The 27940-nt window shown below is 32.7% G+C and overlaps 1 protein-coding gene across 10 annotated transcripts in view; it reads right to left on the bottom strand.

Annotated features, from left to right (window-relative positions):
• Positions 1 to 27940, bottom strand: part of LOC127703064 (uncharacterized) — a 434903-nt gene that overhangs the window by 55010 nt on the left and 351953 nt on the right. For all 10 annotated transcript variants that reach the window (XM_052207446.1, XM_052207448.1, XM_052207449.1 and 7 more), the window contains one exon: positions 5826 to 5918. In XM_052207446.1, coding sequence (XP_052063406.1) covers positions 5826 to 5918 — 93 coding nt within the window. The remainder of the gene's footprint in view (positions 1 to 5825; positions 5919 to 27940) is intronic.

The raw sequence follows: 27940 nt of genomic DNA, 5'->3' as shown, positions 1-27940 counted from the left end.
CAATACCAGAAGATGAACGGTTCATAAATTCATACATTATCTATAATCATAATATAGATTCGGCGAAAGATTAATGATATTGCAAGAAGTTTTGACTATGTTATTTTTTCGACTTTTCCTAAATTTATTTTAAATGATTAAGAAAAATATAGCTACTAGAATGATACACCTCTGTAGATACAAACTTTGAGTTAGCGGTTTGTGTGCTTTGATGATCATGTTTACTATTTATCTATGTATAATAATGTATAAAAAGCCTCAATACCAGAAGATGAACGGTTCATAAATTCATACATTATCTATAATCATAATATAGATTCGGCGAAAGATTAATGATATTGCAAGAAGTTTTGACTATGTTATTTTTGCCCCCCCCCCCCCCCCCCCCCCCCCCCAAAAAAAAACAAAAAACTTTAACACTTTTGAAAAAAATAAAAAAAATACTTTTTTAACAGTTTTCTCCAGACATTGTCTTGTGATCACGAAGAATCATCTTTCCAGGTTTCGTAAAATTCTATGAAGATTAGGAAAAGCGATTGATGTCTTAAAAACTTTTAATGACAACGGAATGACCCTGAATGTTGACGACACAGACAGAATGTAAAAAAAAACAAAAAAAACTTCATATTATCTAGAATATAATCAGGCTTATTTGCAGGCCACATAATGTGTATAAGGTCCGTTTTGGTCTTTAGTGCAACCCATCACCGCATACGTTATACCAAATTTAATTTCAAAACATCCTGTTACAATATGCATCGAGAATATTGTAAAAGGTATGATGAAAATTAAACGGAAATACAACATGTACAGCAGAAGAAAGTAAAACATGGGCATGTGATAAAGGATTGTCAATGTCAATTGGCGATGGCATTTGATTTCGATATAGCTTTTGTTGATTACAACTTTATAAAGTATCTGTATCAAAGTCCTTCATGAATAGCGAAGGTGGCAGACTTGAAAAACACAATATCCCCATAACTTATTAGATATTCAAATTTGAATCAATCTAATGAAAATATTTTATGACAGATCTTTGACCGCTTCTGTCGTTTGTATAATAACTTGTCAAACTTGGTGATTTAGAGATAGACAATACACTCTAGCCATGTGTATTGTTGTGTGATACAGCATTTAGTCGTTTGTATAATAACTTGTCAAACTTGGTGATTTAGAGATAGACAATACACTCTAGCCATGTGTATTGTTGTGTGATACAGCATTTAGACCTTTATTTGATTGATTTATTTTTCTATAATTTTGCTTTTGTTTTCTATAACGTCATTATTTTAGAATTAGGATCAATTAGCGCTTTTCCTGTACTGATGTGTATTGTATGTACTTCTATGTACATTTTCGTGTTAAAAGTTTCGAGTTATGGTTTAAAAAGGGGTTGGTTCAAATGGCAAACAAATAGTATATGAATGTGCGGCCCCAAGTAAAAACACTGTGTAAGTGATTGTCTTGCCATATCATGTTATTCCTCGACATAACAGAGTCTCTGGTGCACCTCAAAGAAATTCACGATGACAAACATGTTTTTTATTAGCTTGCACATCATTTGAAAATTAGAGAAAGTATATGCATTCTAAGATTAACTCACTCTGTCCCAATTTTGAGAACTTGATTACTAGTCACATACTCATCTTGCTACTTAATGCAGAAAGTTATGATATATCATGCTTTGATAACACTAACGCAAATTTGCAGATCTAAGGACATCGACCACCGAAAGCTATAGTTTTATGTAGCCTAGGTGGTTGAGTGGTCTAGGGCGCTGGACACGGTGCAGGCGGTGTTGCCTCGATGTCAGAGACGCAAGGGTTCAAACCTTGCTGAGGGAAGAACAAAAATTTGCTAACGCATTGTTGGGCTAAATTTGAGACGCATTATATATATATGTTGATAGCCCTGTATAACCACGTGTTATTTGAGGGAGAATATCTGTCATAAAGTTGTCACATGCTTAGACGTGTATAATGAAATTAATATATGCTTCCGCAAATTTGCAGATTTAACATTGTTGTGCTGATATTTAGAGTAGTTATGAACATAATATGTGTTTTCAGTCGTGTATCACCTTCTCTTGTGATCCAATGGATGGATCTGTCGTAGAGTTGTCACTTGTTTAGACGTACTTATCAAATAATTATTTCTGTGACTGCATCTTACGATCCTTTACGATAGATAATTTAGCTAATCTGCAATCAATTCCATCTTCATGCCTAATATATCATGTACTGTGTTACAACTCTAGATTTATTGACAACGAAAGATAACACTAGGCCACCGAAAGCTGAATTTTTAGTTCTGTCTAGGTGGCTGAGTGGTCTAGAGCGCTGGACACAGTGCAGGCGGTGTTGTCTCGATCTCCCAATAGCATGAGTTCGAATCCCGGCGAGGGAAGAACAATAAAATTTTCTTCCGCAAATTTGCAGATTTAACATTGTTGTGCTGATATTTAGAGTAGTTATGTATTAAGTATATATATAAAATGACTGAATAATAGCCAACGATAAATCTTACGGGGCGATGGATCATATAAATATGATACAGTACACTACAAAATATAATATATAACCAGTCTAAAAGGGTACAACATCACCAAAAAATAACAATAAACGAACAAATGTAACTATAAATATTTCGGATAACAGATATCCTTCATCAGTATGAGCACGATGTAAAATGAATCAGATCAATCTAGTATTCTGATTATTAAACTATAGCAATCTTGAATTCTATACAATAAAAAAAGTGAAACGGTTTCACCCGAACATCATATGTAGAGACGCTAATAAATTTTAAAAATTTCTAAAAAACGACTCAAAGACATGCCTAAAATGAAAATAGTAATTAGAGATATGAACTGGCACAACTCTAAAATTCCAACATGACGTCAGTTAAGATGTTACAACAACTGCGTATAAATACATTCCCAAAAAAACAGCACTGATCGATATAAGCTGGTAAAATATGTCAAACAGAGGCTGCGTATTTATCATCCCAAATGAATAGCAGTTTTATAATGAAAAGAAAAAATAATAATTATCGGTAAAGTAATTACAACAGATGCTGCGTATTTAAACATCCCAAATAAATAGCAGTTTAAAAAATATAATAATAAATCCGACTAAGGTTAAATAGTTGAACGTGACTGGGTACTTTTACATCCCTCCAAAATGAATAGAACCAAGCAATTTAAACTGATATAATTACAAATTTTTTTTAAGAGTTGAGTAAGGTAAAGAAATAGAAGCAGAGACTGTAGTAATAAGTAATATAACCCAAATGTAAAGCACTGCGCGAATTCAAACTACATCTTTTCATTTATCCCATTTGGTGCCAAAGTTTTTAATTTTCTTATCCAAAATCTTTCCCGAGTGAGTCTATCCTCCCTAGACCATGCAGTGTTGTGGTTAATGATTATTTGGAATGTTTATTGACGCAATCGTTCTTGTAACATCGTAACTGTCGTCACCTTTTAAATTTTAGAATTGCGCCAGTTCATATCGCACATTACTATTTTTATTTGAAGCATATCTTTGCAGTCTCTGTTGTAAATAGCTATATAACCTATGTCATATTTAAAATCTTTAGAATTGTACAAGCGTCTAAACTATGATGTTCGGTTTAACTGTTTCATTGTATAAATTTCAAGATTGTTATATTTTTAATCATAGTAGATTGATATGATTCATTTAACATCATAATCATACTGATGAAGGATATCTGTTATCCGAAATATTTATAAATAATTACATTTATAGTTTCTTTTTTTTTTTGTTATTGGTGTCGTTTTGTACACTTTTTAGGCGTTTATATATATATATTTACATTATGGTGTTAGCCCTGTATAACCACAGGTTGTCTGATGGAGAACGTCTGTGGTAAAAATGTCACGTATTTAGACTTGTATATATATATATAAGAGTCTATAAAAAGGACCAACCAGCAAATTTACTATGTACCGGATCGTCTAGAATAGACGATACTGTGCAGATAAGGAAAAAAATATATAAGTCTAGAGATTTGCACAACGATACTAATATAAGATGGTATTATACGAAGATGTTGTTTTTAAATCATGTTGACAAATATTTTGGCTTAACAAATAGCCTTCTTCAGTGTCAATAATTTTAATAATATTGATTATATGTATAAAAATAGCTCAATAATACAGGTAAGTTTTGGTCTATTGATTTAATCCAAAATCCTGAACATCATAATATTAAACAAAACTCAATACTCAAATATACGTGACTGTGTATATTTACATCCTAAAATGTGTGAAGAATAAAACTTAGTATTTTTTATTGATGCCGTTTGGATGATGTACATTTAGTTCCTTTATCCAAAAGCTTTCCCGAACCTGTCGCTGGGCATCACTCCAGTGAATGTTCTGTTCAATCACTAGGATCTTCATGCGGTTAAAGTCATCAAGTTTGTGACCAGACTGTCTGAAATGCTGAGAAACTGGGAGAAGTAGCTTCTTAGAGATATCATTCCTATGACCATTGAGGCGTTTGTTGAAAGGCTGCTTTGACTCACCAACATATTGGAGGCCACAAACCGAACATTCTAGAATGTAAATAACATTCATACTTTTGCAGTTAACATTGCAAAATATCCTATAGTTATTTTCGGTTGCCTTACTGTGAAAAGTTGATGAGTGATGCATCTGTAGGCAGCATTTGCAGCGTTTTTCATCACACGAACGACATTCTCCAGAAGTACTTCTATTATCAGACACTTCAGCCCGCACCAGCAGGTTCCGCAGACTATTGGGTTGCCTTAAAGATATCATGGGAGGCTCGGGGAAAATCTTGGATAGTTTGGAATTCTTTTCAACTGTTGTCCAATGCTCACTGAAGAGACATTATGTGTCGAAATCCGGATATGGTGTACAAATTTTCGCACCTCATGTTTGCGGTATACCATCTTTTCCGCAAGTTTATTGTTTTCTGTTTGGTATTAAATTAATAATAAAGATCCATTTTGTTACATCTGGTGATCCGTTTATTTGGCAATCGCCAATGGCAGTCAGCAGGGTTTAAGAACATCCGTTGTTCGACCTGTTAGTCAAATGCGTTTTGTTTAAATATACTTTTTCACTTTTTTGGTCTTTTGGAAAATGTTGTGTGTGCTGTATTTAGACCCCTCTACCAAGAAATTTGTTTTGCATGCACACGTATAAAAATTGCGGTTTTTATCCAACGCAATCATAGGTTTGAACGTTGTTTTCAATTTAGACTTATTTATATATTATATATAAATATATATAAATGTATAATTTTCTATGTGATGCCGTGTACAATTAGGCATGCACTTTAATAATGTTGTATCGCCTATTGATAGGTCATGTAACAAGATGTATTGCCCTTTGCATAAGGTACGATGATGAGACGTCAGTAATGTTCGTCTCATCATAATACCTAACCAAATTACTGGTGTCGATCCACATACATATGCCACGTGAATCTATGACCCTTATTACATTTTGCACCGTCCCTTTGTGACATTTGCAATTGGGTTGCAAATCAACTCGTTTGTAAATTAAAAAAAAAAACTTTGTAGGGTGTGACTAAGATGGAGAATTTAAACTTGAGTTAAACTTGAGTTAAACAATTAAATATTCAGGCAAAGTTGAGTCTAGACGGATTTGACTTTTTAGGCATTTTTTATGTCCTAGGGTTTGTTGTCTAAAATATAATGTCCAATAATGTACTGAGCCCAGTAATAGAAATAATCATGTTCTTTTTCGTCTCCTTTCTTACCTATTTGTAATATAGTTATCATACTGGTAAATAAAACATCACATGTACCTTCAGGTAGTCCATTACTTTTTTCTTCATATCTTTTATGTATCCCCTGTTATACCTGTCTTCTTTTGCTGCCAGATGGTATGGGGTCTCACCCTGCAATATAATAAGGGAAAATGAGCTATGAAATCATTATTGCTCCACATTCTGGCATCAGAATAAACCAGATATCGACATGCTTATATAATGTTAAGTACCTTTTTCACAGACAAGTGCTTACGAAATTGAGATAAAATAGAATGCTATACATGTACAGTGATAATCAACAGCACACAAATAGTTATATTACATTGACCCTAAACTCAAAAGACTAAACAGCCGCATATGAATATGTAGTAGATTGCAATTTGTAATCTAAAAGTATGTGATGTTAATTCTCTGCGCCCCCCTCCCCCCCCCCCCCCCCCCCCCCAAAAAAAAAAAAAAACAAAACAAAAAACAAAAAACCCGCCTGATTACAGTGTGTCCCATTTTGTCCATTTCACAGATTCACATTCGATGTAAAATGACATTTTGTCAACAAAAACTGAGGGTACGTGCCAAAAAAGATTCGAAACTGGCTTTGTTACAACACAAAAAGCTTTTTATAGAAACTTAAACTACAATTTGAAATGAAAATTGTTCAAATCAGAAACTTGATGTCTTTGTTGTCTTATTTGTATTGTTGTGTTACTTGCTGCCGTACACCATTGTGCATAATGTCGATGAAGAAGCTTATATACTTTTTTTGTCAATATAAAAAAGAAGATGTGGTATGATTCATTCCAGAACAATAGTCTGGTAAAATAACAATAAATCGTGTTTCTGATATTAATTCGTGTCATTGATCTATTTTTGTAGTAAAGTATTTTAGCTATATATTTTAGGATCTAGATTATAAGTGTCTTATTGCACCATATTTTTAACATGAACACATGTATTTGCACGTCTCAGTATCTGAGTAAGCATTCGTAAAACTATTTGCGCGACAAACTATACGACAAACACTGCTACAGACCTTCCGAAATTCAAATTGACAAATTTTTCGTGCATTCATCATGCACTGTCAATTTTTCGTTCGTGTTCCTTTAATGCATCGTTCATTCTACAAACGTGTTGCTTTCACTCATCGTTCATTCTGCGTATGTGTTCCTTTCAGTCATCGTTCATTCTGCGTACACGTTCCTTTCATTCATGTCCAGTATGTGTACTCGTACCCTTAATTCATCGTCCATTCTCTTTGCGCGTTCCTTTCACTTATCGTTGATTGTTGGTACGCGGTGTTTTTCATTCATCGTCCATTCTGTAGTGTTCCTTTCACTCATCGTCTATCCTGCGTACATGTTCCTTTCATTCATCGTCTCTGCTGCATACGCGTTCCTTTCATTCATCGTCGATTGTACGCACGTTTCCTTTCATTCATCGTTCATTCTGCGTACACGTTCCTTTCACTCATCGTCCATTCTGTATACGTGTTCCTTTCATTCATCGTTCATTATCTAGTTTTGATTTAACTCGTCGTCCATTCTGCGTACTTGTTCCTTTTACTCATCGTCCATTACTTAGTATCTAGTTTCGCTTTCACTAATCGTCCATTTTGCATACGTGATCTTCACTCATCGTCCATTCCTTGTATGTATAAAGAAGAAGATATGGTATCTTTGCCAATGAGACAACTCTTCACAAGAGACCAAATGACACAAAAATTTACAACTATAGATCACTGTACGACCTTCGACAATGAGCAAAGCCCATACCGAATAGTAAGTTATAAAAGGCCCCGAAATTACAAATGTAAAGCAATTCAAACGAGATAACTAACGGCCTAATTAATGTACAAAATAATGAACGAAAAACAAATATGTAACATGGCAACAAACGGCAACCACTGAATTACAGGCTCCTGACTTGGAACAGGAACATTCACGTGTTTCTTTCACTCATTACATATGTTCAATCTACGTACATGTTCCTTAAAATTATCGTATTTTCTGCAAAAGTGTTCCTTTCACTCATCGTACATTCTGCGTGCATATTCCTTTCACTCATCGTACATTTTCCGTACGTGTTTTTTCACTTATCATATATTCTGCATACGTTTTCCTTTCACTCATCATCCACGCTGCGTACGTGTTCTTTTCATCATCGTCCACTATGTGTACGTGAACTTTTAACTCATCGTCTCTGCTGCATACGCATTCCTTTCATGCATCGTCCATTCTCTTTACGCGTTCTTTTCAATCATCGTCGATTGTACGTACGTGTTCCTTTCATTGATCGTCCGTTCTGCGTACACGTTCCTTTCGTTCATCGTCCATTCTCTAGTGTTCCTTTCACTCGTCGTACATTCTGCGTGCATGTTGCTTTCACTCATCGTACATTTTGCGTACGTGTTTTTTCACTTATCGTAGATTCTGCATAAGTGGTCTTTTCATTCATCGTCCATGCTGCGTATGTGTTCCTTTAACTCATCGTCCACTATGTGTACGTGTTTCTTTCACTCATTGTCCATTCTGCGTACGTGTTCCTTTCACTCCTCGTCCATTCTGCGTGCGTGTTCCTTTCCCTCATCGAACATTCTCCGTACGTGTTTCTTTCATTCATCGTACATTCTCCGTACGTGTTTCTTTCACGCATCGTACATTCTCCGTACGTGCGCGTATCATTCATTGTTCCTTGTGTTTTCAATTCAAGGTGCGCTCAAATGTGCATTCATCTTAAATCGTAAAAAGTGCGATAATTGTGCGTTTATCCTTAATCGCGTAATTTGCACTTAAAATATGTTCAAAGTAAATCAGCTGATATTCAATTTGTAACTTTTATGATTGTTATCATGCCAGTTGAATATACCCACTAGGTAATAATTAAAAAACATCTTTTGAATTACGAGATATTCTAAGAGTATTAATGTTCTTATAATACTTTAATACACCAGAGACATTGTATTATATACGTATATTGTATTGTTATAAAGAATAGGTCAACTATTATGTTCATTCTGTTTATTAAATAAAGTTATTTATTTGCATTACATTTGAAAAAGAAAAATATCAAATCTTCTGTTTTACATTTTGTTCTATAAACTTTACTTAAGTCTACAATTGAAAGGGTACTTATCAACCTACTATATAATTCATATTAACGAACTTCTGATAATGCATACTTATTTAGGATATAAACTCGTTTTGAGGTTCCATTGGATATGATATTGTTATTAACGTTAAACTTGAGTCATTTCATCAATGTTGAACTATGCTAATTATCCTTCGCTTCTTTGGAAAATTCATATGCAACTTACATATTCTCATTTGGATTTGAAAGATATCATAGCAGTTGTCCTTTAATTGCACGTCATATATAGATATAAGAAGATGTGGTATGAGTGCCATATTTGTCTCATTTCCTAATGTTTATTTGTATATGAGGGTATTTGATGAGGAATGTATAATATACACGGTTGTTACAGAAGTCCAAAAATATTATTTGAATTCGATATCTCGAATTGAAACCGTTATCACGAATGGTTTACTTCGCTATCACAGATTAAATTCGTTATCACGAGTTAATGGAATTAGTTATATCCGTTTTTGTAATTCATGATAACGGATTAAAATGTCATAACGACGAATTAAATTCGTTATCCCGAATGTGTGTTATTTGTTATCACCGATTTTTGTAATTCGTGATAACGGTTTTAAATCGTTATAACAAATTGTATAATTTGTGTAACAGATTAAATTCGTGATAAAGAATCGGTTTGCTTGGTAATAATTTTTTTTTGTTTGTTAAACGTGATTTCGAATTAAATTCGTTATCGCCGATTTTTATAATAAATTACAAAAACTGTCATAACAAATTTCAGAAAATTCGTTGACACGAATTTAAAAAGTAATAACGAATTCTTCAATTCGTGATAACGACTAAGATTTGTGATCTCGAATTCAAATGTGTATTTTTTGAGGTCATAAAAAGGCTCCAGTAGGTTGTCAGTTCTAAACGCGATCAATGTTGATTGCTGATTAAGAAGTGGGATGTCAACCTTAAATTGACATTGGTGATTTTAAGACGGATATGTGTATTCTCTTAAAGAGTATTTCCATTTTCAAATTCTACTGGAAATTAAACTTAGAAGAATCTATATCAATAACGTACAGAGTAAGATACTGTTTCATAATTCTTTATTTTCCATAAATCAAAATGTTAATCAGCGCTATTTGTTGCTGTTGTAGACAGTATGATACAAAATAACACAGGGGTAGAGCCACTTTCCCTTGTATTCAGTTCACTCACAAGGGTAATATTTTACAATTTATTCTATATATTTCGTTATTCTACCTAAAACTGAATATAAAAAAAGTCTAAAATCAATGATTGCCTTAATTTCAACAGAATTGTGGTAGTGGTTAACCGCCATGTATTTCTCCTTTATGTTTGGGTTTGCCAAAATCTCACAAAATCGAAGGTTTAAGCTTTAAGCGTTTATGATTTGGTGATATATCTAAAATGCAACCAATAAACTGTAAAAACCTCAAAGCGTAAGCAATGGGATGTGGTACTATGAATCTAAGTAAAGATGGAAAGACTTTAGGAAAATTGTCCTGGTATGAATTCATTTCAGGAAAAATAGGCCGTACCTCTTTCATACGATATTTGACAAATTTGATGTCGAAAGTGGTGCTAACCAACATGATTAAATCTAAATCTAAAAGACAATACGAAGCTTTCCTTTTCTTTTTACACAATTTTGGTGACAGTTACTACGTCCTTTAGGGATTCAGATGTTGACCAGATAACGCTATTTCCATATAAGATAATACCACATTTATAGAAAGTTATAACGTTTAGTCTGTGTATGAAACATGATTCTTTTACACAATTGTGCATGCAACTTTTTTAAATTCTTACAATAAGACTGAGGGTATACGTGAAATAGACAACAACCCAACAAAAAAGCTTCATATATTCGTAATATTGTGAACTCAGGAAAGTATATCGTCGACCTGGTTGATTGGTTGGTGTAAACATGACATTACATTACAAAATGGCCCTATGACGAATGAGATAACGCTGGGTCAGGGAAATCAAATGAGCTTTGCTCATCACTTTGCGTCCGTCCTCCGTCGTAGTCGTCTGTTTACTTTAAAAAAATCTTCTATGAAACAACTAGCCTTTAATTTAATCAAAATTGGCAGCAATCATCATTGGGGTTCCTAGTTTTAAAATGTATCTGGGTTAAAATATTTCATTGTATTTTTCTTTCAAGCATGAGATTGAGGGAACTTATCAGCTTATATACTAACGCAGTATTACTGGTTCCTTTATTTGATTAGGCTTTGTATTCCCCTTCGACATAAGGAGACCATAAAACAATAAATATTATAGCAAATCTCCATGTCAATACATATTCGTAATAGTAAAAGTTCAATGATAAGTTAATATTGACATTAAAAGACCTTCGACCAAAAAGGGATATTAAGTTATAGGAGCCCAAATGGTGTGGAAATTTTTACAGTCCTTGTACTGTCTAAAAACCGTCAAACATTTAAGAAAGGTACAGAAAAAGCATTTACAAAGTATTATTTCCATAGAATAAGCGATTCTTGATCGGCATAATTGTATTTTACATAATCATGATAATACAGTACTCGATCAGACTGATACATAGAGTTACTCAATTGCATCGAAAACGGACCGATTACATGACAGTTACACGATTTATTTGTATAATTATTAGACACTTGTAGCTTCTAATAGACACAATGAAATGGTTTTATAAAGTTAATGGGTACATTTATACTTTGTTACCTCAAATATTCAAAATAATGTATTTTCTTTTATAACATAGTTATTTTTACCCTGTATCAACCTAATTGACAACTAACCAATAAATGTTTTGCACAATCACTTTTTGTTATACATATTTAGCCTTTTTAATCCGTCCGTAATCAGGAAAGAGATTCTTAACAAGCAGTAGCTCTTTTCACATAAGTTATACTGAAATGTTCCTTACCTACCTACGGGTATTTTGTTTCTCGTGAGATCTTCTGTGAAATAAGGTGCAGACATTGTAAGAAAACAGTAAGTAAACTTCTTCAAACAATTCGATTTTCAAACAGCTTATTGTACAGCTGTCTGTCAAACAGATCCAGATACACAAGGTTCTTCGGTTTATTTACATTGTAGGTCAATGTTCAAAGGAGTTCGTAATATGCAATGCAAAATTATTACATAGTTCTCTGTCCAGTCAAATTGATTGATATAACTTGTTTTTTGTAATCAAATTACAAGGCCTCTACACTTCAAATAATACAATAGTATTTAGACTGTCTAAATGTAACATCTCCAGGAGCAAGTAATGTAGTTTAGAGTGGGTCGCTCAAAACGTGTATAGACGAGATATTTTGTCAAAATCAATCATAATTCTTAAATACAATTTACCACAAGAAAAAAGTTATTTTTATGTTAGTCATCCGTCGTCTCCCCTTACAACAAATGTCTTCATTTTCCTTGCTTTACAATTGCACGACTAAGTCATATATAATAGACTGTAATTAGAGATCAAAGAAGAAACATGGTAAAATATATTTAAAAAAAATATAGTAGTGATTGGCCATGCAGTGATTTACAAAAAAATAACAAAAAATAAAGCAAATATTAAAGTTATAATATAAATATTGAAGATATTAAACTAGACTGACTTTCATTACTCCTACTTTGATTTACAATTTGTATTTCCACTGATCGCGATTAAAAAGGAGAGGATGACATTTGTAAGCCGCACAAAATGTTCTAGTGTCTGTCGGTATATCTTTTAATGGCAAATAATGCTTAATTTACTCCTGACTTTTTCAGACATGAGGCGGTTTCGAGCTTGATATTATGTATTGACCTATGCCAATTATAAAAGACTGAATGTTTACTCTAGATGTCTTGAGAGTTCTGCGTCGTTCGAGTGCTGTCTCATCAAAGTATACCTTATATCTGATTTTATTTAAACCAGAAGAGCTGACTAGGATATTGACATATTGTCTTCCGTAGACTTCTCCCGAACAACTTAGCACTTGTTAATACATTTAAGAAAATGCCAACACAATGCAAAGTGCTAAAATTTTAACAAAATTGAATTAATTGCCAATTGACTCCCAAATTTCATTACTGGTCTCAAAATTATAGAAACCGGATAATCTGCGAAGAAGGGTTGGTGGAGCCAGGATAATTTTGAAAAAGAAAACAAATATTCTGGCCCGGTAAATGCTGTAAAAATAACCTTAAAACAACCGTACACAAAAAAGTAGCTAGACTGCTATCAGGTGAAGTGACTTACAAGGTCAGAATAATACCACCTGTCCCCACTTCCAATAATATCAAATGGTCGTCCCCTAAATCAGACCGTTTAATGTTTATATTTGTTTTCCATTCAGGGCTATATACAGCTTACTATACCATGCAAGTTTAACTCCTTTTTGAAGACCGTATTGTGACCTATAGTTGTATATATTGACATTATGTAATCTCGGTTGGATTGATGTCTCTTTAGTTATCATATTCCCGCTCTTTATTTCTATATCAATCAAGCAATGCGTGAGTTAAAATAATTTGACAGTGTGTGGTTACTTATCTCTTTTGTCTATTTCCTGGTTATCCATAAAATGGTATGTTAAACTCCGATTTGGAGCATTAACTTATTGAGTTTTTCTAAATTGATTTTAATAACACATAATCGTACTGATTATTCGTGTAATATTGGCTGATGAACCTAATTATTCATCAATAATTACCAACTTTGATTTAAAAACATTTCCCGTTTTATAACCAAATTTGATTACACGAGTTCGTATGTTTGAAGACAAAATACAAATAATATTTTTATATTTATATAATTCAAATATTATTTATAAATCAAAAGGGATAAAACTACTGATTGTTGGACACTTCATTGAGCCTCGTTGCCGCAAAGCAGTACGAATAACCTACAAACGAGATAAACAACTTCAAATTATAAATTAAGAGTACAATGCGTGGTTCTAGAGAAAAGTTGTTGGAAAAGGCTATACTTTAACAGACGGACCTGTTGTCTTATCAGTAGTCACCTCCATTGTCAATGTGATAAAGTAATAAAACATATACATTTTTATGATCTTCATTGTATGTTGTACTGTATAATATAAATCTTTAATCAATTTGATACTTAACATTTACATTTATATTTCTTCTATATATATAAATACTAGACAATCTGAAATATAAAAATAAGGAGATGTGGAAATGCCAAATGAGACTGCTATCCATCAAAGAACAAATGAAGTGGATGAAAGCAATGAAAGGCATACTTACGGCCTTCAACAATGTGAAAAACTCACACCGTAAAGTCGGCTGTAAAAGGCCCCGACATGAAAAACATGAAACAATTCAAATGCAAAAATTAACGGCCTAATTTATAACAAAACAATTTACGAAAAATCAGTTGACAAGGGCTTAACTCATCAGATCAATACAAAGCAGAAAAAACATCTAACAAAAACACAGACCAGATCTAGACGTGACAGGGTTTTTAGACATCCCTAACAACAAAAAAAGACATACAGTACAGATCTGAAAGTCTTGTCTAAATATGCACCTTAGTTTAATTCATATGTAAGACGATATTTTTGGTCTTAATCAACTTCGGAAGTGAAAACAAACCACATTGACATCTAGAAAACAGACCACATTGACATATTTTCTGTTTCATCTGGATACAAACAAAAATTAAACATTGTTCTCTTATCAATGGACAAATATTCAGAACTGAGAGAAAAAAATCAATCCATATGCTGATTTTCGTTTTAGTTTTTAAGATATCAAAATCAAAGAACAAATGGACCTTAAACCAACGACGATGACATGACTATGAAACTCAACAAATGCAAACAGATCTCTTATTAATTCTACAAATAGTCCGAACTTTGTTTTTGTTTAAAAGAACATGGAACATTCGATAACAGGAAAACACTTTTGTTTTCTTTGCTTTCCGTTTTGTATTTCTCAAAACGATAACTGAATGGACGCAAATATACACAGACCATAATCCGCCCATTTCTAGAATAAGAAACAACATTTAAGTACTCGCAAAGCGGTTTGTAATCGTATCGACGGAAACTGCAGTCAGCAATGTACATATGATGGTGATATAACGTTAATACTTAACTTACATTAAAAAATTTAAAACTTTTCTGCATTTGGGTCCTTGTGATGTACAGAAAATATTGGTAAACAACCATATCATTTCCACATCTCAGTTCAATGTCATTCTGATCATTTGAAAGTCCCTTAGCTTCTATGTACTGGTTACGTAAACTACACAAAAAACCGTTAAATATGATAATCGTTTCTTCTCTCCCTCCAGTAAGTATTCTTCAACATATCCTTCAGTACTTTAATTTTAACTAGTTAATTTACTTTTATTAATTAACTTATTATTAACTTTTGAAAAACAGCATGTGGAAATATTGAAATTAACGTTTTTTAGAGCGTTAATTATTTTCTTATGTTTTAGATAAATTGCGTGCTTTTGATGGCCCTCGACTCTCTACACTACACTCCCATACAATCTTAACACATAAAAGTTTTTCTATTTGATTGAATGACCATTTCAAACATCAGATTGTAAATTCATTTGCTGTAACTCATAACTCCATTTTCTGTAATGAAAACAGATAAAGATTTTGTAAAAGCACTCTCGGTAAGATATGGCCTTGCACTTTTGTTTTATCATAAAATAGCAAAAATACAACATAGTGGTTTTTAAATGCATTCTTTTTTAATAGCCTGTGTGCTAGGTAAACAAATCTCTTCATACTAGTATGGTTATAGTCTCCAGCTCGTTTAGGAGATATGCCCATTTTCTGGACAGCAAGCTTTAGGAGAACCTTGGCCACAACCTACTTTCAAATATATTCTTAAATCAAACGATGTCAAAGTCAGAATTGAATCCTTATACATAAATTGTTTCTAGATCAGGGATGACAGCTAGAGTAAATTATGCTTAAATGTGTAATAAATTATGGAAGAATTGGACCAAATCTGACATGACAACACAACTCATATATAATTTAGGGTCACGACTTCGATATTGATAATTTGGAATTGTCAAAAAAAGGAATTCATTTTGTATAAATATGTATAGCACAGCTGTTTCTATTTTAAATTTGTCGTATTTTGAACTAATTTATCCACAAAAAACCCATTAAAATCTAATGGTTTATTACACAGTCGAGGCAAATAGGAAATTGCACAATATTATGAATTATCCAAATTTAACACATTATTATGAATTATCCAAATTTAACACATTATTATGAACTTTCATAATACTAGTTAATCGAATAATTTTGTAACTATATTATGAGATTTCGTAATTCATTAAATTATGGAAATGCATAAGATAAGAAAAATATTATAATTTTAAATAATTTGTTTTGTCTTTTTTTTTGGCCCCCGTGACTAATTTTGGGAAATTATTTCTGAGCGGCGTTTATACCAGGGCATAAGGAACAACTGTCAGATTTTCTACGACACGACGATATCGTCCCGACACGCCGATTTATGGTTGTTGTTGATGTCTTGACAATGAGAGACAACCACTATCGGTTTGAAATACAACTTTCGGTTATAGCTGTTTGATAATTTGATTTTACTTTATTTCTCCTTTATAAATCTTGAATTATCTAGTTTATGCCGTTTAAAATGAATATACTTTAAACAAAACTTAGTTTAAGATTAATCTAACCTTATGTCGGTTGAAACAATAAAATATCAAAACATTGATAAAATAACAAATATAATAGTATCTAACAATGTTTATATAATACATTACAATGTATTTTTCACTAAAATAATGACTAAAAACAAATAAATTTAACAGCTAAAATCATATTTTTGCTCTCAATTTTTAAAATTCAGATATTTCTTTATTTACCGCGTGTAGAACCTTTATTATATCTTTTTTTTACTTTGAGATATTTTTTTTTGTTTATTTTCTTTACGGTATGGTTTTGTTCATTTAGCTACTGTAGATCGGATCATGGAAGTATCATTTTTTCAATTTAATACTTCCTTGATCGGATTATCATGATAATTAAAATTCAAGAACTCACTAAATCGGTATAGACACGGCATGTAAGTGCACAATGATAGTTCATGGTTTACTTTCATTATCGCTATCAAGATATGCAGCGTGAATGCAAAACTTATTTTGATATGTTTAAAGAACAAATGTCATATTTCACAATTCAAACAATAAAAAAGAAGAGTCTTTGTTTTAAAATCATACAGTAGACAGGATTAAAAAAAAACACTCTGGGATCAACAAAATAGCGACAAAAACGATTGCAAGTTAAAAGATAAATGGCATTGGCTTTTCTCTATTTTTTGTATAGGTAGAGCAAAACCTTTTGTGAAAAAAGACTCATCGTTAAAGGCGTACGTGTGACCTATAGTTGTTAACTTCTACGTCTTTTGGTCTATGATTTGTCCTTCTTCCATTACTTGTTGATAAAGAAGTAATTTGTTCTTAACTGTGCATTTAAAATTTAGAAAAATATCTTCAGCAAAATGAATTAATTTGAACATTCATAAAACTAGTGAGTAACTCTACTAGTTGAAATTTACTGGTTTCATTTTTTACTATATATATGCTGATTTTTACTATATATATGCTAAAGTGATAACAAATATTTGCCACTGTTAATCTAGTTACAATCACTTATATAGTCAGAATAATGTTTCTGGTAATTATGAACTCCCCACATGAGACCAAATGACCAAGAAGTTATCAACTATAGGTCACCGTTCGTCCTTCAATAATGAGCAAAACCCATACCGTATAGTCAGATATAAAAGGCCCCGAAATGACAAATGTAAAACAATTCAAACGAGAAAAAAACTGCCTGATTCATGTACAAAACAATGAACGAAAAACAAATATGACATACAACAACAATCGACAACCACTGAATTACAGGCTCCTGACTTGGGACAATCAATACAAAATGTGGCGGGGTTAAACTAGTTTGCTGTACAAGTTAAGAACAAATTTTAAGATTTAGTTGAAAAGAGCTTAACTCATTCGATTGTTACAAAACAGACAAAACACAGACCGGACGTGGCAGGGTATTCATATATCCCCACAACAAAAAAACACTAAGTACAGATCTGAGAGGAATCGCAGTTACTGACAGCTAGTTCAAAACCAATAACAACTAATAAAAAAACGTATATCTTAGACCAAAATACCAATCAGTACACATCCAACATCCAATGGATTTAGTGTAAAGACGTCAATGCTGAGATACAGTGAAATGTGCATATGTATATAACACTTATATTTAGTTTGGTTTTAATTTACTGATACGCCTAAGCCAGACCCAAAGGCCTCTTTCTAATCCTATTGGCATTATTATTCACATGGTTTCTGTGTGATTGTCAAAAACAGACCTTTTTAAAAGATTAATAATACAATGGTCGGTGTAACGCAATATGAATAATGGCTAACCCTTAAAAGTTTAACACCGGTTATATTTATATTGTTATGAGACGACGAAAATTGTTGAAATTATTCTAGTTATTAATATGGAAATACAAGCATAAGTATACAAAATAGTTGTCAGGGATGTTTAAATATCAAAATCTAATTTCATTGAATTTCTAAAATGTCATGTTTCAAGTTTTGTATGATTTCTTTGGTAGTATGAATATAAAAGTTTGTACAAAAATAAGTGTCACACAAGTATGCGACAGGAAAATAGCAACCACACGACACAAAATAACGAAAATACATGACGAGATTGATGAGTGTGTTGATTATGCTAATGTTTATAATTGAATAATATATAGAATATACCATGCTCTTAAGTATAAATCGCCACCAGAGTCTTAGATATGTTTGAATAAATTCAGCAAAGTCATTGACACAAAAACTCCAAATGGACAAACTAGTCAGATGTGACAAACAATAAACGAAAAACAAATATGAGAAATTGGGGTCAAAACTCTAATTTGGCAATAAAATTAGAAAGATCATATCATAGGGAACGTGTGTACTAAGTTTTAAGTTGATTGGACTTCAACTTCATCAAAAACTACCTTGACCAAAAACTTTAACCTGAAGCGGGACAGATGGACGAACGGACGGACGAACGAACGAACGGACGCACAGACCGAAAAACATAATGCCCCTCTACTATCGTAGGTGGGGCATAAAAATGCAAAACGGATGTGGCAGGGTATCTATACATCCATTACGATACAAAAGCACAACGTATATATCTTAGAGTACTCGCAGTAACTGACAGTTTGTTCAAAGCAAATTACAACTTATAAAAAAGCATGTAACTATCTAAGACTAAAATATCAATCAGTACAAATCCAACATCCAATGGATTTAGTGTAAAGACGTCATTAACAGTTCGTGAAAAAAGATGAAACACAGGTAACTCAATTGTGCTATCTTTTATTGTTTACAAAAAGTCTTAAACAGCATTAACAATTCAGACAAACGTCGTGCTGAGTTACTAAAGTCGAGCACATCCTAGAATGTGTACTTGATTGGTCCAGATTTATTCTTGTTTACAACTAATATTTTTATTCAAAAACTTGTTCTAGGGAAATCATTGCTAGCACACCATGTAGTAATCCTTTATCTATTAAGTATATAATTGTCAAATATAAGTGTACGCGGGAAAAGGCCGTGGATCGTCTATAAAATGTCCATATGTTTATCATCGAAACAAGAAAAGTATACATAAGAAGAGGGCCAGAATATATTTCATTTACTAGTATTCAGGACATGCATGGTGCTGTGACCGTAGCAAGGTGCGTTCGACTCAAATCCTAATTGACTAGGTATGCACGTTTTTTTCTCCACGAGGTTGTTACTTTAAATGACTCTCAGTTATAAATCATTTTTACCATTTAAATATTTTAGACTAAGTCTTTCTTAACTCGCAACCCGACACTTGCAACTCGCAAATCTACTTTTTTTTAACTCGCAGCTCTACTATCGTGACTCGCAACTTGACTTGTTTAACTCGCAACTTTACATTTTTTACTAGCAACTCGACACTTAACTCTCAACTCGACTTTCGTAACTCGCAAATCCACTTTCTTTACTCGTAAATCTTCTTTTTTAACTAGCAACTCTACTTTCATAACTCGCAACTCGACTTTTTGTAACTTGCAATTCGACTTTTTTTACTTGCAACTCGACTTTTGTAACTCGCAACATGACTTTTTTTTACCAAAAGTTCCAAGTGGTGAAGTTGAAATTATCCCTTCGTAAATTTTACGGACGCCATCACGCATTGGTTGACCGTTACGGAATATCCGTTTCACAGATGATAGCGGATAGGTTCCAAATGTCGTCACTACAATACCGTCCCCTTTTTCCCTAATGTGACCTACCGAGTTAGACTTATTATCGGGTTTGTAATAACACGAGCAACACGACGGGTGCCACATGTGGAGCAGGATCGGCTTACCCTTCATGAGCACTTGAGATCACCCCCAGTTTGTATTACTATTGTGTACTATTATTTCATGTGTTTGTCTGTTTGTCTTTTTCTTTTTTAGCCATGGAGTTGTCAGTTTATTTTCGACTTATGAGTTTGAATGTCCTTTTGGTATCTTTCGACTCTCTTTTGGTGTTTAGAAATTAATCAGTGATGCTTTATATAATTGCTTGCTTATAAAATTATAATAATCGAAATTTAAAACGCCGGATTTTGAAGATGTGTGATTTGTTTACGAATTTAAAAAAAATTTAGTCAGTAGTAACTATAAATAAGAAAGGTAGAATTTTAATAGTTCTTTAATGAGTTTCTTTAAATTCGTAGCCTCATAAGATATTACGACAAACATGGTTGTAAATTTGAAAGAAACTATCAAATAAAGAAGCAAAAACCAAGCGAACAAATTTATCAAATCGAAAAAAAAGTTAAAAAGTACAAAGAAAAAATGAAATCAGAAAACACATATCCTGATACCAACCAACACATTCTAACAAAAAAAGAATGCAAGTTTGTCAAGTTGGAGTGAAACACTACAGATTTGTTTTCTAAATTTTAATAGAATTAGTAAAAGTAATCCCTCGGGAAGGACGAGTAAAATGAATTGAGTGCTAGGGGTGATCCGCGGGAATCAGACTCTTTCCTATGCTAAGTAATACATGATATGGGTGCAGAGTTCAGGGGCAATATATCACAAGGTCAGATGCGGATCCAGGATTTTGAAAAAAGGGGGAAGGGAAACGGGGCCCCCAAACTAGGCAACGTTTTGAGTGGAACAGGAAGTCAGTCTGCATTAACCATAAATGTAGCACCAAAAGGAGGGGCCAAAGCACCCTGTCCCCTTTCCTCTCCCCAAATCCGCCACTTAAGGTTAATATTTACATAAAGTTGTTATATGTATTAAGGATGTATTCCTCTGACGTTTCAGTCTCGTTGAAATCTCGTTCTGGAATTATTTCCAAAACATGTAATACAAGTGGAAAATATCAATGAATTTAAAAAATATTATAATCAAACTTAACTCTGTGTAAAAGTTGTGTATTTACAATAAGTAGTTTTTGAGTAATACAATTTTCAATTTTATAACCAATCAAGTCAGTCTCATTAGCCAAAATGTTGAGAAAATGGGTGAGGGGTACAAGAAATGATTTTACCAGAAACATGTACATCCCATATCATTTTTTTTCTTTTCAAATTTCTTAGATATGTATTTTTTAAATCTTTATAACAAAGAAGTTGAAATAATATGCTTTTTGTTCTAAAAAAAGAGAAAAATCCAAAATTTACAAAATCGACAGCATAATAAATTTGACACGAAAAAGCAACAAAATTTTATAAAACTTTCTTATATTAATACATACCTATAGTTTTTTAAGTTAAATTTATTCAGATTGGTCCACTTCATCTTTAGTGAAAGTATGAAAAAAAGTTTAAAAATTGAAAACAACACGTTTAATAATTTCATGCGTCCGAAGCGCTTTTCTGGATTTACCTTCATCAGGAACGCTGAAAGCCAAACATTTGAAATCCGAGGGATGTACAAGTACCATAAGTACCCAAAAAGTTGAAGAGCTATATGACAAAAATACCTAAAACAAATAGCCAAATCCATCTAAGGTCAACTTTGCCTGAGGGAGTTGAAACCTTAGTTTCTTTATAATTTCAAATTTATAAACGGGTAATTGTGAAACTGTGATTTTTTTCATGAGAATAGCCCAAAAATGGGTAAAAATTAATGAAAAATAGGAAAATCATCAAAATTGGGTACTTTCAAATGGTCGTAGCAAAAAATGAAGTGCACCATCATGTGATTTTTTTCTTCAACAATTCTTTTTTTACAGTCATATAAACCCAAAAATCAGGTTAAGAAAAAAAGTTTAATTCTAGAAATTTTTGGCTCCTCAGAGGTATACATCCTTAACAACTAGTAACCATGTTTTGACATGTATAAAGATACAAAAATCGTTAATTTTATCAGATATTTGTAAAATTTTTATTATCTACTTAGCCCATCCAATTATATTCTTGTATTATATATTGATATAGCATAACATCTGCCTTTTGTCAAAAACATTAAAATGCGGAATACATAGGTTAGAAAAAAATATGATACGGCTGGGAAATCGGATGTCTTAATCCCCTGTAAAAACACAGTGCCACCCTAAGTGGAACCCTTACAATCCCCAAAAGTACCAATGAATTAAATAAATAACACAAAACTACTAGTAGACGATGATTTAAAGTTGTTTGATAAATTAATTTTATAAATATTAATATTATTTTTCTCTCGAAAACAGTGTCTGCCGAAAATTCATTTTTCAACAAGTAGGAGAGAAAACAGAAAATTAACGTAGTTGATGTCTCTTGAATATAATTGTATGACTAATTGTTTAGATGTTTAATAATAAACAAAATAAATGTAAATGTTATATACTTTTTACGATTCACATATCAAAGGCGTTTGCATAATTTACAATGAAAAAAACCCACTTGTATTCAACTATATTATCGATTACTTCTAGAGTGGCAATATAAACACCTGTGACATGTTAAAACTGTGTATATGGGGTTTTCTTACCACAAAGAGATAATATGCCAAGTCAATTCTTGAAGCAGAATTTCTAGCGGAATCTGATGTGTTACCAAGTTTAACAACTTGAAGAATAAAAGGCACGTATTTCTACACAACTTAACTGATCTTCAATATGAATAAAAGGGAATGTGGTGTATGTCTCAACGAAACAGCAGCCAAACGACAACAACAACAAAACAACCATCCAAAAGACCACACTGTCTTCTACAATTGACACACTTAAGTCCTTTATCTAAAAAGTTTGAATAAATATTAAACAGAAACAATCCAAGATCTGCTGTAAACACTTAAGAAGTTCCTGACTTGAAACATAGGTTAAACTAATATTTTGTATAACTTAATGTCGATCAGTAGATTAACAAAACATACAATAATGTAGAAACCGGTACATGCAGGGAAATTACTTAGCTATAATATATAAGAGATACGAATGTTTATGTTGTTATTTCAAATTTTTAACAGAGTGTGGTCAACTATCGAGTTCGAATTTAAGCAGAATTCAAGTTCGAATTCGAGCTCGGGTTCGAGTTAAAGTTTCAGTTATACTTCGAGTTCGAGTCTGATCAAAAGTCCGAGTAATAGTGTGAAATCGAGTTACAAGACGAAGTAGAGTTCGAGTTAAAAATATTGTCAGACACAAACGAGATAAAGAGGTTTTATTAAAACATGACCAAAATAAATACTAGTATATAAAAAGGGGAAATTGGATAACAAACAGAGAAATATTAAAAAAAGAAAGCATTGATTCTATTAAGGAAACGGGATAATTTACACACATGTTTAACTTAACCGTTAGTCACTAAATAAGTCTAATTTATAGAAAAGATCTAATGCATTTTAGGGACACAGACCTTTTATTTTGTGTGTGTCGTTTAATGCTTTTAGTCTCTAGATCTATCGTATCTATATGAGGGTAAAGAACGGAACATATGTATGCGAACGGCAATATGCCATATGTGTTTGAATAAAGATTGTAAAAAAATCATTTATCTGAAGGTTTTGATATATGTGTGTGTATGGTGGTGGTGGTTAGGTCTTTATTTTTTTATTTTTAATTGTTTTGCCCATATTCTCTATTCTGAATATATTAGCACACCAGTATTCTCACTTCTTTTGCCCTGTTTTCATCCCCTTTAATTTTTTGACTGTTTATTTTTTTCGCCTTTTATTCTCTATGTTTTGCCCATCAACCTATATTCTGTAAACCCCATCCAGATCTTTTATCTGTATTCACGTAAGAATTATTTCTAGTTTAAAGGGTACATTTGTAGGTGAATTTTAGACTAGAAAACAATGTAATGAAGAAAATGTAGTTTGTTTTGGTCGTTTAATTATGAAATAACGTCAAATAGTATCGCAACGAAATTTTATTCGATTTTAAAGAGCTTGACATTGATATAGACTAGATTACATCCACTTCATTTGAACTTAGGTGGACAGTTGTCAATCATACCACATATATATCTCCTTATTTTTATATAGGTCTCTTATTGAATACCATTTGCTATAGATAATTTTGGGGGTTTTTTTTGTTGCCTTTTGGTCATTGGGTTGCTTTATTATTTCATATAATTCATCTTTTGCAAATCTTCTTTTATTCATATTTTGGTGGTAAACGCCACATTCAGCACTATTCGCTTTATCGTGGTGGCCAATTAATATTGGCGACGAAACCGCAGTTCACAGAGAGAACCTACGACCTTCGACAGGAAAACTTGTAATCCTAGTCAATTAAGATTGGAATCAAACACAATTGCCGCGTGCAAGGTTCGAACTCACAATCTCAGATTGACATGCCAGCCGATTTCAACTTGAAATATTATAGTTTAACATCAATTTGTATAATTAGAGGCAACATACAAATGTCTTCCCTTTCCAACATGCTATATTGTTTTCTAGTTTAAGTCACAATTTAACGCCCTCCTTCCAGTCGATCAACATTGTTGAACATCTGTACCTATTTTATCACATTTTTTTTTAAAGTTTCTCGTCCTAAATTTATGCATGAAATATAACCGCAACTGGACGTTGAGCAAGCAACAATCAATCAATCAATCGATGCTTTCACCCAATTAAGCTTGAAGAATGCCCATCAGCGATAGAAAACTGCTCTTACAGATCTTTTCCCATAATCGGGGTGTGCCTACATGACATTAACACAAGAAACTCTATTTTAATAATAATTAATAAAATAGCCTTCAAGATTCAAAGTACTACATTTTAACACTGGGCATTATCTTACGATTAAAGAGCGAGTCGACAAATCCCTAACTGATTGGTGAGGTAGCACGGAAGCAACAGATCTGACCTATTTGATCCTATCAGGACGACAGTCACCGATCAATCAATAAATAAATGATATGCACGAATCAGAATATTTACTAGAAACAAACTTTATAACCAACTGTGAACTGTGAATCGTGGAAATGCATGCATGTTGAATGTTTGCTCAGTTCTATAACACATTTAAGTTGACATTGTATTATGTTTCAATTATTTGAATCTATGCATAATTTTAATAGTATGGCAAATTTTAAAACCGAATATGAAAATAGCATGAATATACAACGATTGTATAACCGAGCTAATATGTTACTAACATGATCCTAACATTGGCTGATGGATGGCTGACCTATGACTGATTGATGGCTAACCGATGACAGATGGCTGATCACTAATTCTGTTTTACTAAGTACAGAAGAATGCCACGGTTTCCATGAGTATAAACCATTTTCAATTACTCATGTAGGTGGCCTATTGCAATGCAACATGTCTATCCCTGTAAAACTTTCATGTATACTCTTTGTTAAGTAGCAGTTGAATTGCGTACAAATGTAGGACAATTCAAATTCTCCTGAGTTTGTTTCACGTGTAGCAGGAACAATTCTGCTGGAGATTCGGGGATGCGGACCACAGCTTATTCTAGTTTGTGAACTGATTTATACGGAGACGATGGATGCCAAATGTAAAAGCGCTATATAATATCTATGTAAATGAAAACCAAAAACAGTGAAAACAATATATAATTTAATCAACAATTACAACTTTTATTATGTTGAACCAAGGTAGTAATGGAGCAGTCAATCACTTCAATATTATACCCGTATTAAGAAGGCATATGGCGGATGCACTAACCTTGTAAAGGGTGGTTGGAAAGCACGGCTTTCCTAGGTTGGACTGAACGTCAGTCCTCAAGCAATTCAACTTAACAATTTCAAACCAGTTATATAAAATATATAAGTTTCCAAAGAAGGTAATAAATGTTTTGCGACGATGCAAATACTAAACTTTAGAATATAAATAAATATCTTTAGCTAATGAATTCATAATTCAGAATACCAATATCTATTCAATTTAATTAATATGTACTGAATAAGCTTCATTTAAATCATTAAATAAAGAAATATGAAATTTATAGTTTCAAACAAGGGAAATAACAATGACATAATAATCCTAACTGCCACATTCCTTCCCCCTAAGACAAACGATAAATTTCATAAATAAAGTCTGCAAACTGAAATGTCTATCAAATTGATGTATCTGCCACACTAAACACGCAAAATGCAAATGTCATGTAAAATAAATATGAATAATTTGTAATGATTAAACATTAAATCTAATATATATCAGTTAAAGTTAAATAATGAGACTGTTCAAGGAGACCACAACACCAGGCTGATACCCTCCTCCTCCCTTCGAAAACAAATGTAAATGAAATAACATTTGAAAATTTAAATTTAACAAAAGTCTATCAATGTTCACCAGATTAAATGTCTTTCAAACACATGTAAAATATCACGTTTAAATAAATGTCACTGTAAAACACATACACAAACACATATCATAATCAGAATCAGGTTCATCTGTTAACGGACGCGTCTTTAAGTCTTCTTGGTAAGCAGGCTTCATATTCAGTGGTACGGCATATATTGTAACGGCACATCTAATGTTGAAATCCATGAAAAGTTATAGCTGGCAATGTCCACCATTTTGATCTCACAGTGGAACATTTGACGTGTACCACCGGGTTCTAATACTGCACTCCAACGTTGTTGATAACGGTAACACAGACGTTGTGCCACCGATTGAAAGCACCATTCAGCTGAACAAAATATACTGTTTCTGATCTGCACAGCAGACCTAGACTTGTAATTTAAGTTGTACCAGGTAATCTCCACCACTGTTGATCTCACAGTGGCACATTTGACGTGTACCACCGGAGATGGATCGGGTCCATCTATATGCAAGGTGCATAAAAATACGATGCCCAGCTGTTATAGCAAGGTACTCAAAATAAAATGGACGATGCCCAAATTTTGCGCAAGGTACTAAATAATGGATCGATGCATCTGTATGAGCTAGAAGTGTTCCTAACTTGAAGCTTAACGTTCAATCTATTGGTTTCTGCCATAACTAATAAAAGTCAAGAAGTCGGACTTCTATAAACTCTCTAAATACTAAATATTTAGCTAGAGATTACAATCCAGACAAACGAGCATCAACTCATAAAATAAACCAATTCCAACTACAACTAGCTAACAGTCTACACTTCAAACTACACAGAAAATCAGCCATAATTCAAGTAATAAAAAATGAAAAATATAACAAGATGAGAAAAACGGCATCCCTCCCTTGGGGAAAGAAAACCAAACAGCCAAATTTGAGAAGTGTAACATCTCTGAGCACATTGAAATAAGCCTAAAGTAAAACTGTATATATACAACACAATGTAAAAACAATCATTAAACAAAGGTAACACAATCTGAACTACAAAAATTGTGATTTAAATTGTTCTTTAATATCCCTTTTATTTTTGAGAATTTCACTTGACTATCTGCAGACCTTTCATCTCTAGCATGTTCTCTAAGAGACATATTTTGGCACTTAGACCTGATATGACCTAACTGGTGACATTTAAAACATTTCTTAGGTTTACGTTTCCTACGTGATCTCAGTCGCCTCCTCAATATATTCATTAAAATTTCAAAATTGTTATGAACCGT

This window comes from Mytilus californianus, unplaced genomic scaffold (genome assembly GCF_021869535.1).
Source record: "Mytilus californianus isolate M0D057914Y unplaced genomic scaffold, xbMytCali1.0.p SCAF_5, whole genome shotgun sequence".
In the NCBI taxonomy this organism is placed as follows: domain Eukaryota; kingdom Metazoa; phylum Mollusca; class Bivalvia; order Mytilida; family Mytilidae; genus Mytilus; species Mytilus californianus.
This window is presented reverse-complemented; position numbering and strand designations above follow the sequence as displayed.